General features: G+C 46.7%; 4 protein-coding genes across 4 annotated transcripts; all 4 read right to left on the bottom strand.

Annotated features, from left to right (window-relative positions):
* Positions 1–678: 678 nt before the first annotated feature.
* N7483_012826 (UbiX family flavin prenyltransferase) lies at positions 679–1,438 on the bottom strand (the record flags this gene model as incomplete). Its single annotated transcript, XM_057096253.1, has 2 exons — positions 679–824; positions 880–1,438. 2 exons carry the CDS (start codon positions 1,436–1,438, stop codon positions 679–681), a joined length of 705 nt encoding a protein of 234 aa, XP_056942224.1.
* A 768-nt stretch (positions 1,439–2,206) lies between these two features.
* Positions 2,207–4,363, bottom strand: N7483_012825 (uncharacterized protein; the record flags this gene model as incomplete). Its single annotated transcript, XM_057096252.1, has 5 exons — positions 2,207–2,265; positions 2,345–2,418; positions 2,469–3,275; positions 3,328–3,816; positions 3,873–4,363. The coding sequence occupies 5 exons, from the start codon at positions 4,361–4,363 to the stop codon at positions 2,207–2,209; spliced, it is 1,920 nt and encodes a 639-aa protein (XP_056942223.1).
* Positions 4,364–6,738: 2,375 nt separating this feature from the next.
* Positions 6,739–9,219, bottom strand: N7483_012824 (uncharacterized protein; the record flags this gene model as incomplete). The annotated part of the gene is made up of 5 exons (XM_057096251.1): positions 6,739–7,286; positions 7,343–7,475; positions 7,561–8,198; positions 8,247–8,633; positions 8,982–9,219. 5 exons carry the CDS (start codon positions 9,217–9,219, stop codon positions 6,739–6,741), a joined length of 1,944 nt encoding a protein of 647 aa, XP_056942222.1.
* A 2,943-nt stretch (positions 9,220–12,162) lies between these two features.
* On the bottom strand, positions 12,163–13,822 carry N7483_012823 (uncharacterized protein; the record flags this gene model as incomplete). Its single annotated transcript, XM_057096250.1, has 5 exons — positions 12,163–12,302; positions 12,427–12,456; positions 12,771–12,911; positions 12,977–13,022; positions 13,769–13,822. The coding sequence occupies 5 exons, from the start codon at positions 13,820–13,822 to the stop codon at positions 12,163–12,165; spliced, it is 411 nt and encodes a 136-aa protein (XP_056942221.1).
* Positions 13,823–14,643: the final 821 nt, after the last annotated feature.

Genomic DNA, 14,643 nt, shown 5'->3' with positions numbered 1-14,643 from the left:
TTACTTGAGTTTCAAAATGATGCCGAGATGGATGATGGATACTTTAACTCTTCATACTACGGAGTACTCCATCTTTTATATGGAGTCTGTAGTCCGTAAAGCGGGACCCAATCAGCATCATGGTATGTCCATATCTGCCAAGCTCGGATACAAAAATGCCAAGATGCTAGAACCGTTGATCCGTTATTCCGTGTGCAATATACCCCTTCGAGTCAGATAGTTGCTTTTTTGTTATACCTTTTGTTCCTGTAGCCAACATGGCATTTTTGACATGAGAAACATTTGAAAGTAGCTTTGGGAATTGGAGATTAAGATGTTGGAGAACATTTAAAGTTGTCCAAACATTCAAATGTTGCAAGGGGGATCAGGTGACCAATCCTAATTAGGACTAGTGTTTGATGACGGCATCTAGTTTTCAGGCAGAAATCGCCTCCAACAGTAAATCTTCTATGCACAGAGACAACCAGTTGACAACTTCAATGTTATCATTAGAACTTGAAGCTATCGAGATCCGAGTCTTAATACATACCTAGGTATCGATTGCGTCATTTCAAATAACTACACAAATTCAAAATCAAGAAGATCATATCGATTGAATTCAAATAACTCCACAAATGCAAAATGAAAAGATACTAGTACATGTATATGAGTTCCAATTCCACAGTGCATGATAATTTATCACTTTGCCCATCCCTCCCACCGCTGGAATGATTGAGTATCGAGGTCAAATAGGTCTAAAATACGGCCCACGGACTGGTCTATCAGTTCTTCCACCGAGCCCGCTCGAATATAGTAAGCCGGTACCGGTGGGAAGATGATGGCGCCTGGAGTCTGAGTCAGCATGATCGAAGCCAAGCGCATCAGAATGGATATACTTACCAGCTCGAGTAACCTCCAACATATTTCGCAAATGAATTTCGCTCAAGGGTGTCTCCCGAGCTACAAGCACAAGTCGACGACGCTCTTTGAGCATAACATCAGCCGTTCGCGAAATTAGGTCGTCGCAAAACCCCGCGTGAATTGATGCAAGCGTTTTCATACTGCACGGTACGACGATCATACCATCAGCCTTGAACGAGCCACTTGAGATAGGAGCGGCCATATCGTTAATAGAATGGCAATGGTCGGCTAAAGCCTTGATGTTCGAGGGATGATAATCAGTCTCGTATTTGATTGTGGCCTCTCCCCATTTTGACATGACCAGATGTGTCTCAACATTCAATTTTCTTAAAGCAATGAGGCATTGCACCGCGAGCTGGGCTCCTGTAGCGCCAGTAACAGCTACGACGATGCGTCGACGGCAGGGAGATTGCTGATTACCAGTGTTTGGCGCATGGTGTCCATTCGTCTCGGCAGGCATTGTAGCTCCGTTGGGGCTGTTAACAGGAGAGTGTCGTCCAGATTGTGGGGTATTGGAGCCGGACAGTAGAGAAAGCATGATTCCAAGGTTCAATGTTTGGAATTTTGATAGGTATCGATTATGGGATTGCCGGGTAGTTGCAAACTATGTATGTCGTTGCGAGACTTGAGTTGCTGTACTTTCAAAGTTCTTGAATCTCAAGTGTTGAAGATATATCTTCAAACGTTGTAGCTGGAGGTAGGTAGGTTGTGTGGATCGGATGAGCTTCAAAGCAGAACAGAAATCTTATTAAGTAGCAAGCAGTGGCAACTCAGATCTGACTATCGAAATTTCAGCCTCATAAACTTTCAATAGAATCCGCGATTTTCTCACATAATAAGTCACCGAGATAATCCGAGACCCGAGATCCGAGACCGAGTTTGCCGCACTCGCCGAAGATGCATACGTCATTATCATAAGTCCTTGAAATCTGTAGATTGAGATAGAAAGATAGAAAGGGGACGCATCTTGCCCAAATGATCTATGTACCAAGATAAATGCTTGATTCAAATTACGTTTTGTTCATTCGTCTCTTCACCACCCAGCCAATTAATCTAGGCAAAAGGTCGGCGGCCCCCTCGGTGCTCGGAACTCGCCCAGATGTGGAGTAAATTATTCTTAAAACCGACGGGGCGGCCGAGCCTCCCCAACAGATGGCTTTTTACTCCACTTGACTCCACACCGAGGCGAGGACCTGAGGCCGAGAGGGAGACCGACCTGCAGTATGAAACCATACCCAGTAGTGCAGGTGCAACCATGCTCATGTTAGACACATGGATATTCTCAGCTGACCTGGTGAACTTGCACTCATTCAGCCACGTGCACCGCATACCAAAAATCGCACTCGATCATAGAAATCCACTGTCCTGTGTGAAGTCGAACAAGGGAACGTTAAGCAAGTTAGCAGGTAATCACATTATAGGCTTGACCAATGCATATAAATACCATTCATGATCGAGTCTAGGTATGACACCGGTGAGGAATCAAATTGGTTAAATATATCCGGAAACGCATCCAGACTGCCGAGAATAATTAGCATCGCCAACAATAGTGTAAGAGTCGAACATACTTTGTCCCGGGTGGCAATAAAGATTCAAAATCTATATCGGGAATACCTGGTGGGATTCCTGGAACACCTTCCGGCTCAACTCTAACTTGCTCTCCCTCCCGATCAAGCGTGCTTCGCAGAGTGATCAACGCGCGAATATGTCCAGGAGACAACCATTTCGCTCCGAGGCTTACCTGTGTATTGCCTTCCTCTGTAGCTCCTGGCATGGAGGAAGAAAAGACATCGAACACTCTCTGCTGCAGGTTGCGGCATTCCAAGTCATTCCGTGTCTCCTCCCAGATGCATAATAGCAGACATGAGCTCAGAACAGTATGGATCATGGACCAACTTCGAAGAGGGACGATGCTGAGGGCTTGAAAGTCAAGGAAAGATTTGGATGCGTCAATCAAACTCTCTTTTGCGCGAGTACGAAGAAACTCGGCATGTGAATAAATTGGTTGTGGCTGGGTTCTTTTCATAACTGGTCGGCAAAGAACAGATATACAAAAGGATGTATGCATCCTCAACGCGAGATGTTCGAGGTTTTGTTGTAAGGTAACGCAATTCTTCTGCAGATAGGGTTGACTTCGTCCGCACACATCGTCCAGTTTCTGGAGATTCTCTATGGCCCGATCCATTTCGCTTGAACCGAGGCTCTCTGGCCGCATTATATCGAGTCCGATACGACATATCAAATGCATGGTCTCTGCATATGATAGATCATTACGCTCGGATATCGTAGTGTCGAGAGGCCAACCGGCTGCAGACACAATAGGAGGACGATCATAACAGAGGCAGAGAAGACTATCTTGCCACACGATAGTTGCCCTATGTAACAGGTCAGACACTAATTTTCAAATCCGTCTCCACATATACGTACCAAAGAGTCTTGGCTTTTCCTCGCACGTCATCAGGCCAATGGACGGCGCTTCTCTCAGTATGTAGTCCCATTGTTTGCCCTAATCGGACTGTGCTTCCAAGCAAACACCACGAGGCGTCTGATTGACCTAAATCTCTTAATAGAGCCCCCAGTATCAGTAATGCTTGGATTGACATCCAGGTTGGGCGAAATAAGAAATTAGCTAGACGGAGAGCATGGAATGACCTGCGAGCTAGGTCCTCCGTGAGTTCCAATCGCTTGGGATATTCAACATCCGAGTAGTGAGCGCCCCCAGCTAGGGCGGCCAGTAGTAGACTAATAAACCCGATTGACTTATCGCTTGCCCATCGAGGCGTAATCCGCTCGGGATCCTGTAGCTCACCCGCGGCATGCGCATTCAAATAAGTGCATAGGTCGGCCTCAAACTGACCCAGATCTGTGATGATTGGATTGAATGGGTATGCTGTGACACGATAGTGGTGAAAGAATCTTAAGTGCTCGAATCAGTCAATGCAACGATATTGTTGAGCTGAGGGATGACATACCGAAGGATCTCAGTCCTGTCCGGTAATATGCCGAGAAGCGATTTCCATTTATCTCCAGGTGTCTTTGAATCCATGAATGGATAGCTGCTCAGGGTATTCTGGAGGCCTAAGACAGAACCAACTTCCCTGCCCACCTCATTCGCATCCGAGGCACGTGAACGTAGAATGGAGATGACCGAGTTGTCTCCTGAATACACATAGTTTGAAGAAAAATCATTCTGCTGAGCAGATTGCTCCGCAGTGTTATTAGGTGCAGGCCCAGGCGATATCGGTGAAGCTGAGCGGGCGCTAGTCTGGCGGGATGCTCCCCTTGGACGGGGCTCGATGCCGTACGAACAAATTTGCGGGTGTTTGCGCTTGTTGCAAGTTCCGCACGGTTTATTTCCGTCACATTTCACCTTTCGCTTCCGGCAAGGATAACATGCGTGTGATTCTCTTTCCGATTTCCGCTTACGGAGCACCCTATCAGCCTCTTCGCGGCTAACACTCATCTTACTGAGACCTGGATGGTGACCCCGAGATCTCGGATGCTTCGGACTTCTTCAGGGATGGGAATATGGGGTATATTATGGAGTTATGTCCTAGTTTTCGGAAGTCTCGGACTTGCCAAATATTGCAAGTGTATGCAATTGCGTGTGATGAAAGGTTTTTGAAACTCTGCCTCTTTGTTGTAAAACAATGAAGCTTTATGAAGAAAGTTGTTGGACGTCAAAATAAGCACTTGATGTCGGGCGCGATTACCGCGTGGTGATAGGGTCACGTGTTTTCATCGGAATGTCTACCATTCATCTGAATGTATTCGATTTATAGGATTAAATGACATGTCTCGTCTGTATTGAGCTCAAATGAATCACTCAATTTAATTCCCTTGTGACCTATGTGATGACTTGATTCTTGTGTCAACCGTCTGCCGACACCTCCGACACATGCCAGTGGATCCATTATATAGCTCAGGAAGCTATCCGTGGCTGAGTAGTATACATGTGTGCTATAAACATCGACATTTTGAACCTTGGAAATTCACACCGTCGGCGTCCTCACAGATTTGATGGAGCCTTACTATCAACGCTGGACCTTCACCTAAGCCGTAAGATTGATTATGGAGCGCAACTTGAACCTTGGAATTTTTCTTCTGAGAGGTCGCTCTAGACAATCCGGGTCTTCAAGTTGGAACATCATAGTTCAAAAACACAGCTTTAGGCTGCAATTCTGTGAAACAGCGCTCAACCTTGAAAGTGCTGGAACCCGGGGTATCCATTTGGCAACTTCAACCCCGATCCGTGGCGGAAACCGGCCAGAATACTGCTTATGGGAGTGATGGATTACATACAGATTACCTGGAGTGCGGCAGCCCTACAGTTCTGCGTTTGGTCCCAGTGAAACTAAGAACTTAGCATTGAAAATGGAAGGGATATGACGGCCAGAAGAAGAGCCTCAATCTAGAATGAGAGGAGTAGACTACATAACCAAACAGGACGTCTGAAGAGAAAGCAGCACAGTTCACAAAACGCCGCGGTTGACAAAAAAAAATCCAATATCACTTTCTTGTCGGTGGCTGTTTCTTCATTCAAAGAACCCCGCACCCAATAGCCGTTCCGCCCGGACAAAATCAATGCACGTGCCCATGTGCCCATGTAAGTGGCAGCCCTGGAGGTCGCTATGATGATTTGATAAGCTTGGATGGGTGGGAAACCACAAAGGGAATCGACATGTCATCGGCGGCTACAGGCGGAACAGAGCTGAAGAAAGTCAGCAAAAATTCAAAACCAGACAGGTCAGGTCCATGCGGTCAAGATAATTGCAATGTAATATTAAGGGAAGGCCTTATGAAACATCACAAGCCTAATAAGGCGACGCCGGTCCACGGGTAGGGGGCAACAACGGATGCCAAAAACAAAATTGAAAGTCAAAAAACTGAAGTCGGGACAGGCTCGAGTTTTCAGGATAGAAAGGCAGACTTCTTTGAAGGAACTCTCTGCGCTCAAACATGTTGATAGGAGCCTGGCAACAGACCGAGGATGGGTCGAGGTCTGCAGGCCGAAGTCTATATTGTGGCGTCTTATCAAGGGTGTCGGACATCAAACCAAGGCTTTCAATTGACATATATACATGGATATGGACAGTAAGATGAATAGAGGAGTGAGGAGCTTCACATGGTGACGTTGGCGAGCAATAAACACAGCCCTGGGAGTAGATTACCTTTAAAATTAGGCTAACTCGACAGCACAAAGTGCTAAATCGGCAGGCACTAGGCCTAGATAGGACGAGCGCCCTTAGGAGTACTTCCCCTACCAAAAAGATACCTCTGCCCCTTTTTCTGCCAGTCTTGAAAAATCAAAATCTTAAGATACTTAACTTAGATTTCATAAATAGCTTATTAGCTAGCCAAGAACTTATATTTTTTGGTCGGACGTTCTGAAATGTTGAATTAAACCCCCTCCTCCATCAAATGCTCTCTTGAAAAATTGAAAGATCATTGAAATTTGTGGCTAAATCCCTAGTTAAAGTATTAATCAGTAGGTAGTTAGAAGGTGGTCGGCGAAATATAAGGCGGTCAGGAGAAGATTAAGTATCTTTTTATGGGTCTTCCTGCGGGAACTAGTCCCGAAGAGGCTAGCCGTCTGTTGATTTAGCCCAACCCTAAAACTAGCTTAAAGTAGGCTGGTAATGAGACTGACCAGTCTTTTCTCTACTGTGGTAGCATCGCGGCTTTCTTTAAAAAGTTGAAGTTGAACTGAAATTTCATCAATCAATCAATCTCGGTTATGCCCGTAGAGCCTCGACATCAATTCACATATGTTCAAGCCCTGAAATAAAGCCTGAGTCTCTCAACATCCTCAAACCACAAAGGAATCCTCAAATGCAATTATCTCCAGGTGTCGCTAACAGTCACAGCAGTCGTTTGACAGGCTGCCGGCACGGTATAACTTCGATTAGGATCGCTCTCCCATTCCAATGTCTCGTCGGATTCGATTCGGATGAATTTATATTGGAATACTTCTCCAGGAGTGAAGTCGACCGTAACAAACCACAAGTTATCAGAGGAAGTGTAGTCGGCTGCACTCAGAGCGATCGCATCATCCGTGTCCCATGAGCCAAGCTCCGAAACAGAGCCAGAGATCTCGATGTTTTCTCCGTAGTATGTCGTGGCTATCAGATCAAATGTCACGGCCACACTTGTAGGGAGCGAGCAGGTGGAAGTGCTTGATGTGCTTGTGGTGGTTTTAGTCGTGGTCGCACTGCCAGTTGTTGTAGTTCCACTTCCAGTTGCAGTCGTTGTCACAGAGCCGGATGCGCTGGTCAGCGTGGTGGGCCATGCAGTGTTAGTTGCGCTAGAGTAAGTGCCAGTAGCGCTTGTAGAAACGCAGGTTGCTGGCACGCTGCTTGCTGAGGTCTCACCCCATGGTGCGGGAACTGAATCTTTTTTAGCTTCTAATCATCATCTATCAACAACGGAGCTCCTTGCTTACCGACTGAGTTCCTCCGCATGTTAGCTGTCAGTAAAGCCGCGTAGCTCCACGTTAAATCACGAGCTGAGAGTGCAGCCCCAGTCGAGCGATCGTACTGTTCCGAGAGCGAGCCATTTGATGCAGCATATTTTTCCTTGTGAGCTTTAGTGTATGTTCAAGCTTACAGACGGGGCAAGGATTGGAATAGTTTCTGGTGGAGATTCAAGCAGCCTACTTACCACAACGCTCATATAGCCATCCGCATATGTTTTCACGGCGCTGACAATAGATGAGTATGTTGAACTTGACGAGGAATAAGTTCCCGTCGCAGCACTGCTATAGATTGCTTCAAAGAAGGCAAGAGAGACGCTCGTAACCTCCAGGCTCCCGAGTCGATTCCACGTGTACAGGGCATCGTAAAGCTGTTCTGCGGCTGCGAGAGTGCAAAGGTACCAGGGATTACCATTATAGTAGCTGTCTTCAGGGTAGCGTCCAACAGCAACCGCTGAGCCAGAGGAAATTCCCGAGTTGACCGTGTAGATAGATCTGAAAGAATCAGTCACGACCTTGTGGTTTGCCAAGGCACGGGGTGAGCATGGTTGGAAGGTTGTATCATCGCAGCCCGCCTCTGGGTCAAACGTATGGATGCTGCCCAGGAGGGTATTGGAATCCTTTCCTGTGCGGCTGCTGTCGAAGTTCGCTAGAATGTATGATCCCGTCCAGAAGGATTGGAGGTAGCATAGGATTTGGGGAGCTTGGGAGTCGCAATAGGAACACGAGGAGCCGACGGAGGTAGCAAAGGCGCTTCCTTGAACAAGGGCACGGTGTTGGACAGCAATAGTGAAAAATGAGGAGCCATCGACCTCTTCCCATAGATCTGGAGGATGTTAGCTACGATATGTAATTCATGGATGCAAAAGCTCACCATAGCCAGTCTGATTCCAGTACTGGGCAACATAGCTCAAGTCATTACGAACAATTGGCCAAATAATGCTTGCCGCTGTGGATTCATAGCCGTTATTGACTAACCATTGACCGAAATCGATCAGAGTGATGGCTCGTAATGCCGGTCCATCTCTTTGGGGTCGACCCCAACTGCTAGTGAACTCAGTCTCGTCTACATTGAACTTGGGCTCTCCCAACCCCAGGCCGTTCGAGGTAAGACTTCCTGAAGGGTTCGTAATACCCTGAATGATTGACTGACTTGTTGCATAAGCTTCAATCGTGCTCAAGAGGCTGGTATCGCCGTTGCGGAACAGATCGGTAAGTGTCTTGAACACGAGTGCTGAGTCTCTCGTCCATGTATAATAATCTATGAGTCGTCAGTTATTTAGCTTCAAAAGTTGAACAGAACTATATGGTGTGGGTAAGGCGGTGAGAAGGTGAAGAGGTCAGGTTATGGCAAAGCGATCTCTTGGATCATAACCTTGGAATAACCTCCCGGTCCAGACCTTAGCACCTACACGGGTAGCAGCGCGATTCCCGCCTGGCTACTTCTTCTGTTTCACTTGCAGAGACGCTCCCAGAAAGCAAATAATATCTTCACCTCCCCTCCGGATCCTGGTCGGATTGCCAGGTCCCAAGAGAATGTACTGATTGGAAAAGCTGGAGAGCTCATACTTCGCCAACAAAAGCAAAAAGAAAAACTCGATAAACTTACAGTCGGGAGAGTCTGTGGATGGACTGGCGATCACAATACCAGACTTTGCGCTCGCTGCATACGCGCCCGAAGAGCCAATATTGTCCAGGATCCCAGTTCTTGCGACGGTGGTCTCAGATGCAAGCCAGGTATCAAGACTGGAAGTGGCACGAGGGGCCAAGTTGATCAATGGGTTCGCGTGAGCCGTTTGACTAAGGCTCAGCGCCCACAGCGCAGCAGTCAAAATTCGAGATGCCATAGCACAGTGAATATCGAAGAAAGAATGATAATTTTCACCACGAAACTTGGGCGGATAGCATCTTTTTATATTCATCCAGATCCATATTGCTTGGTTGAATTGAACGCGCAGTCAAGGTCAAGTTCCAGGGAGGGGCCCGGACCACCGATCTGCAGAGAAGTGGAGACGTGATGAGAGTCATCTCGGGGTTGTCCGCTCTGATGCACTGTTTTTTTTGTCGGCTTTCTCAAGGGAATTTGACGGAAAAGTAGGTTTTAGATTCAATTTTCGCATTTTCTGGAAGATTTCATGCGATTACATCGATCAACTACCAGGCCCACAGGATTGAGAAATATATCCCCACTGGCAGATCGTCGATGATCGGAGCCTGAGTGATTCAGCAATGAATGGCGTGGATACATATTTCTCTTGATTCAAGTTCACGCTCATTGCGCAGAACCTCGGAATGTTCCAAGGTTGGCCCTGACGATCTTCTGCCAGTGGTTACAGCTGAATCCCGATGGGTCGATATGGCCACATAGAAATGCCGTTCTAGTGCTGCTTCATCATGCCATTAGCACCTCGCTTCTAGAATTCATCATCTTGGCACTTTTATCCCCGCAGTTTTTCCGTGCCCTGTCCAAATTCACTGTCTCTTGCCAAGCAAGTTCGCTGGTGGCACCCAATAAACCGCAATTTCTGACCACCTCGGCTTCGCCTACTCATGGGGCGTTTTGGCAGTTCAAGCGATCGACATGTGAGCCGGAAATGACCTGCATTCAGAGCCAACGGTTAACACCGCGATTGTAAACGTGGGGCCAAGGAGAGTTCCCGATCCACCGTGTGGCTGAAGAAAGCCCGGAGGATCTTCTTCATGAAGCCTGGCGTTGCTTCTTGGCATTGTCCCTCGCATTAGTCAAATTACCGATTGCGATCATTTCCTGTTTTGTGTTGTCAGATTGACCTGCTTCTCTCCAAAGGGTATTCGGCACTTGTTTCAGAACTGCCGCTTTGAGCTTCGCTTGCATAGAAATGGGGTTCTGCGATTTTCCGACATGCAAAGCGAGGGGAACGATTGGTTCTTGACCCCGCAGTTCTCCGACAGTACCCCGATGTTATGCTAGAAAAATGTGCAAAATCGGAATCATTTTTCGACGATTTATCCTTTGATAGCTAATCTGTTTGACCGTAATAGTCAGCGACTGCTCAACAGTCATGAAACATATTGCTTGCGCTATTGACCTATTTTTCGTGCAGAGAGCCGTCTGGACACCAGACAATTGGAGAAATTAACGCATCAACTTCCTCTATTCTGTCCACTTTTCTTAGCCGGATAGCTGGAATATAGCGGCTTGCAACACAGAAAGCGACGGACATTGATCATATCTAATATGTTAAGCTCCTGAATCTACTGCCATATCTCTCAGTATACCCGAAGTTATCATGAAGAGCCTTGAGGTAACGTGATAATAGATCCAATGAGAGGAACGTTCACGAGTACCCTGCTATTGAGCTGGGAGAGGTCGAATCGTTTCGGCCCGGGCAACATTTGTGGCATTATTCTCTGTATTATCCTCTGTAAAATGAATGAAACAATGTATCATAGATACACTGTGATAGCCTGGAAGACCACATACGCCTGTGTTTCACAATAATCCAAATTTCCATGGGCTTTGACAAAGAAAGGGGAGGCAAGGAAAAAGTCCATACACCACAGCGGGCATCACGACGGCTCTGGGCCATTTTCCTGGCCAGTTCAAAGGGAGCGGCTCTCATGTAACATTCATTTTCATGATGGGTCGGCCACAAATCACCTGGGCTCGGCTAACTAATTCCTGCATTGAGGGTTTGAAACAGATTTGAATGATCTACAACCCTATCCATAATCCTGATGTGAGTTCCAGGGTTGCGGGCATATAACCTGAGCTGTTTCAAGGTGGAGTGTAGATTCGGGGGCCAATTGGGTATTCAAATGTTTTAATTGTGACATCAGTTTGCTCTACGGCATCCGTTACTGCTCCTGGTATCATGTGAACCAAGTGAGGATCCCTAGGTAGGCCTCAATGGTCTAGCGTTAGGGCCAGTAGAGATCGGGCTTTATTTTGAAATAAACATTTGAAAGATGACATCTGAAACCTTGGAAGGGGCTAAAGCTTTAAAGTTTTCGAAGCAGATAAGCTTGGAAAGAAGAACTTGAAAGAGAATGACAAGAGGATTGAGCGAACTTGAAGTAGACCCCTGAATGTGTGGTTAGGGACATCTGGAGTATGTAGTAGTAGTAGTACCTTGAAGAGTAGGAGAGAAAAATGAAGAAAACATTTGAAGTACTACTAGACCTTCAGGTTGAAAGAAGACTGAGGGCCTTTACATATGTACAAGATTGAAAGTTCAAGTTAACCTGGGCAGACTCGCACTCGGAGTACTATATAGTTCACATAGCTTCAAAGCATATGCACATGTGTTGATAATTTGGACCAAAGTTGAATTGATGAGCTTGAATTCAAAATTTGAAAATAGTCAGTTTCAGAAATTGAGATGTTAGCTTAGAATTGAACTTGAACAGATACTGGGTTCTGAAATTTCATACATATTGATTTGAATATCAATTTGGATTCCTCTACACATTCAAATAGCCGGATGAACCCAATATTTGGAAGGACTTTGAATTAATTTCCGGATGAAATTTTCTGAGAACCTACTCTGCAAAGGCCGATGGATGGATGGACTCTAGGGGTTTTCTACACAGGAACCTTGAGGACTACACTACAATCTACAACTTGAAGCGAGTAAAAACTTGCAGTGAAACAATCAAAATCAGGTAAGTCTGCAAAATAAAGGAGAAGAAACCGACAAAAGAAAAGATAAGAGAAGGGATAAAAGAAGAAAAAGAAAAAAAAGAAAACAGGTAAAAAAAAGAAATGAGAGACCCCCCCCTGTTAGGGGCTTCACCCAGGCGTGGACCTGTCACTGGGGGCGGTGAAGAGCCGCCAGCTCCACTTCAAGGAGCCCAAGGCGCGCATCGATGCGCGCCCAAGCCGAAGGCGAGAGGTTCTCCACCTCTGCCCGGATATCCGAGCGGGCGCGGGCCATCACGGCAGCGAGGTCTGTATTCAATCAGCCATGCATTCTAACAAGCCGTCACATTAAGCTTCAAGTCGAGCTCAACGTAGGCTTAAGATAAGCCATATGTGAGGTTCAATTGAGCTTTAGAATGGGTTTTAGGCTTACCGGAAGGGCCCGGGGCGGGCACTGGTGGCTCTGTTAACAATGTCAGCGAACTTGTACTACGGACATCATTCTATGTTGGGTGTTCTTCTATTATAATGCCTGGTCTACACTATGATAACGCTCAAAGAGCACATGGAGGAATGAATAGACTACCAAAGATAGTGTTGACCAGGCATTATCCGAGGATGCATCTGTTGATGGTAAGGAACTTACCCGGGGCAGGGCCGGGAGCGTCCGGACCGGCGCGGGAAGGGACATGCTGGTCTATTATCATGTAAGCGATATGCCTTTTTCAACCATTATCATTTCTCCACCCCATATCCTGCATTCACAAATAAACTTACTATGCTGACCAGCGCGGGGACCGCGGGGGGCGTTGGAAACACCCCGGCCGCGGGCACCACCACGTGGGCCACCATGAGGGGCACCACGGGCAATGCCACCACGGCCGGGGACAGCGGCGGCGGCGGCAGCGCGGGCGTTTGCTTCTTTTGGAGACATTAGAATAGGAACACACGATGAACGGGCTATGATGAGGGCGAATACGGACCGCGGCGCTCGCGACGCGAGCCGCGGTGCGGGCCATGAGGACCGACCTAGTCAATATCAGCGCCAAATTCATCTAAATTGACACACTTTTCAGCAAAAAAAAGAGCACTTCTTACACCACGGAAATTTTCTCGCGGGCCATGGACCACGCGGCTGACCATTTCGAGCGCTGTCCAGCAACGTTCAACAGGGTGGCCCTCACGGCTACAGAAAGAACAAACAATCTACAATTACATCAGTTAATTCAATTCGTTCAATAAATATGCACTACAGTCCATTTATCTACAAAGGTGTGCCATTGAATGTGAGAAGAGAGATCGAAACCCTGATAAGATGACGAAAGCCGGTGAGACAACGCAAGCCAAAGATGACGGAAGCGACGAGATTATAGCAATGGAAGACACCAAAGTCGCCTGGTAGACGATGAAAGACAAGCGTCAAAACCAGTGTAGTATATGATGAACCATAGGTGTCAAAGCCAGGTGGAAGCAAGCTGAGATGACTGATAAGTCATGTATCGAGTGGTGTAGCTAGTGGGACACCCTGGGGAGTTATATGGGTGGATGCTGAAGACTCTATCAGGCAGGGTAAAGTCCAATGGCTTATAGTGCTGGAGGTCTCATATTTTGATGGCTTGACGTGTTTTGGTGAGAAAAATTGAGCAGGCAGCATATTAGCATGGTATAAGCTCATCAAGTCTCTTATCCGACAGGGTAGAAATCAAGTCTCACAGAATAACACACCTAAATAGAAATGGACTGTTAGATTGAAGAACTCAAAGGGGCTCACTTACAACCTGGCGAGGAGGTTGTCCTCCATCGCCGGCACCACCGGCGGGGTTATCCATGATAATTTTTTTTAAAAAAAAAATTATCAAAAAAAGAAAGGAAATTGAGGGGTGAAAGCGAGAAAAAGGAAATCAAGGGTGCGGGATCAGACCTTTATTAGGTTGGGGAAAGAAGAAGAAGAAAGAGAGAAAGAGAGAAAGAGAGAGAGAGAGAGAAGAAGAAGAAGAGGATTTTATTTACCTTCAGAGACGCGACCCAGGCAGCCACCTGAGCATTCACTCACTTTTACACTGACATACCCAATCAACTACGCGTTAGATTCTTATGTAAAACAGGCTCATATCTGAACTAAGCAGTAAAATCACCCTACTGAATCTTCTCATAGCAGACATAGCGCATTAAGTACATACATCTCAGTTCTAATCCTCTAGTAAATGGACTCCCATATATCTCCAGCTCTCTCATCTGATGTGAACTCCGGCTACATCGCGGATAATCTGGAATTCATTTCACCCAACGGAAATTGTCTTCATGAGCTGTGCACGGTGAAATCTAGCGCACCTTCTAGGAGGTATCCAACCACGATCTCAATGATCTAACTCTCTCGCGCCTTGCTCCCAAGATTAAAATTCTTGCTATTTTCCCTTCTCCAGCTTCTTCTCTTCTGTTCAATACAACTCCCCCACTTGGCCCCTCAGGCTTTATGTGCGTACGTATGCACTTCTCTACACAGCGTCTCCTGTCACCAGAAAATGGTCAAGCCGAGAGCGAACAGCTATCAGTCTTTTCACAGAAGAATTGCACGCTGCCAGAAGCACTGTCCAAATTAGAGTAGGCAACGATTCTTACTAAGAAGGGGCTGGAAGCTGTTAAGGCCAAT

Source organism: Penicillium malachiteum, assembly GCF_028827825.1.
Source record: "Penicillium malachiteum strain IBT 17515 chromosome Unknown utg000005l:1.0-9002435.0:326005.0-9005861.0, whole genome shotgun sequence".
Taxonomy (NCBI): Eukaryota; Fungi; Ascomycota; class Eurotiomycetes; order Eurotiales; family Aspergillaceae; genus Penicillium; species Penicillium malachiteum.
The sequence above is the reverse complement of the archived record's forward strand: the minus strand, read 5'-3'. Positions and strand labels throughout refer to the sequence as shown.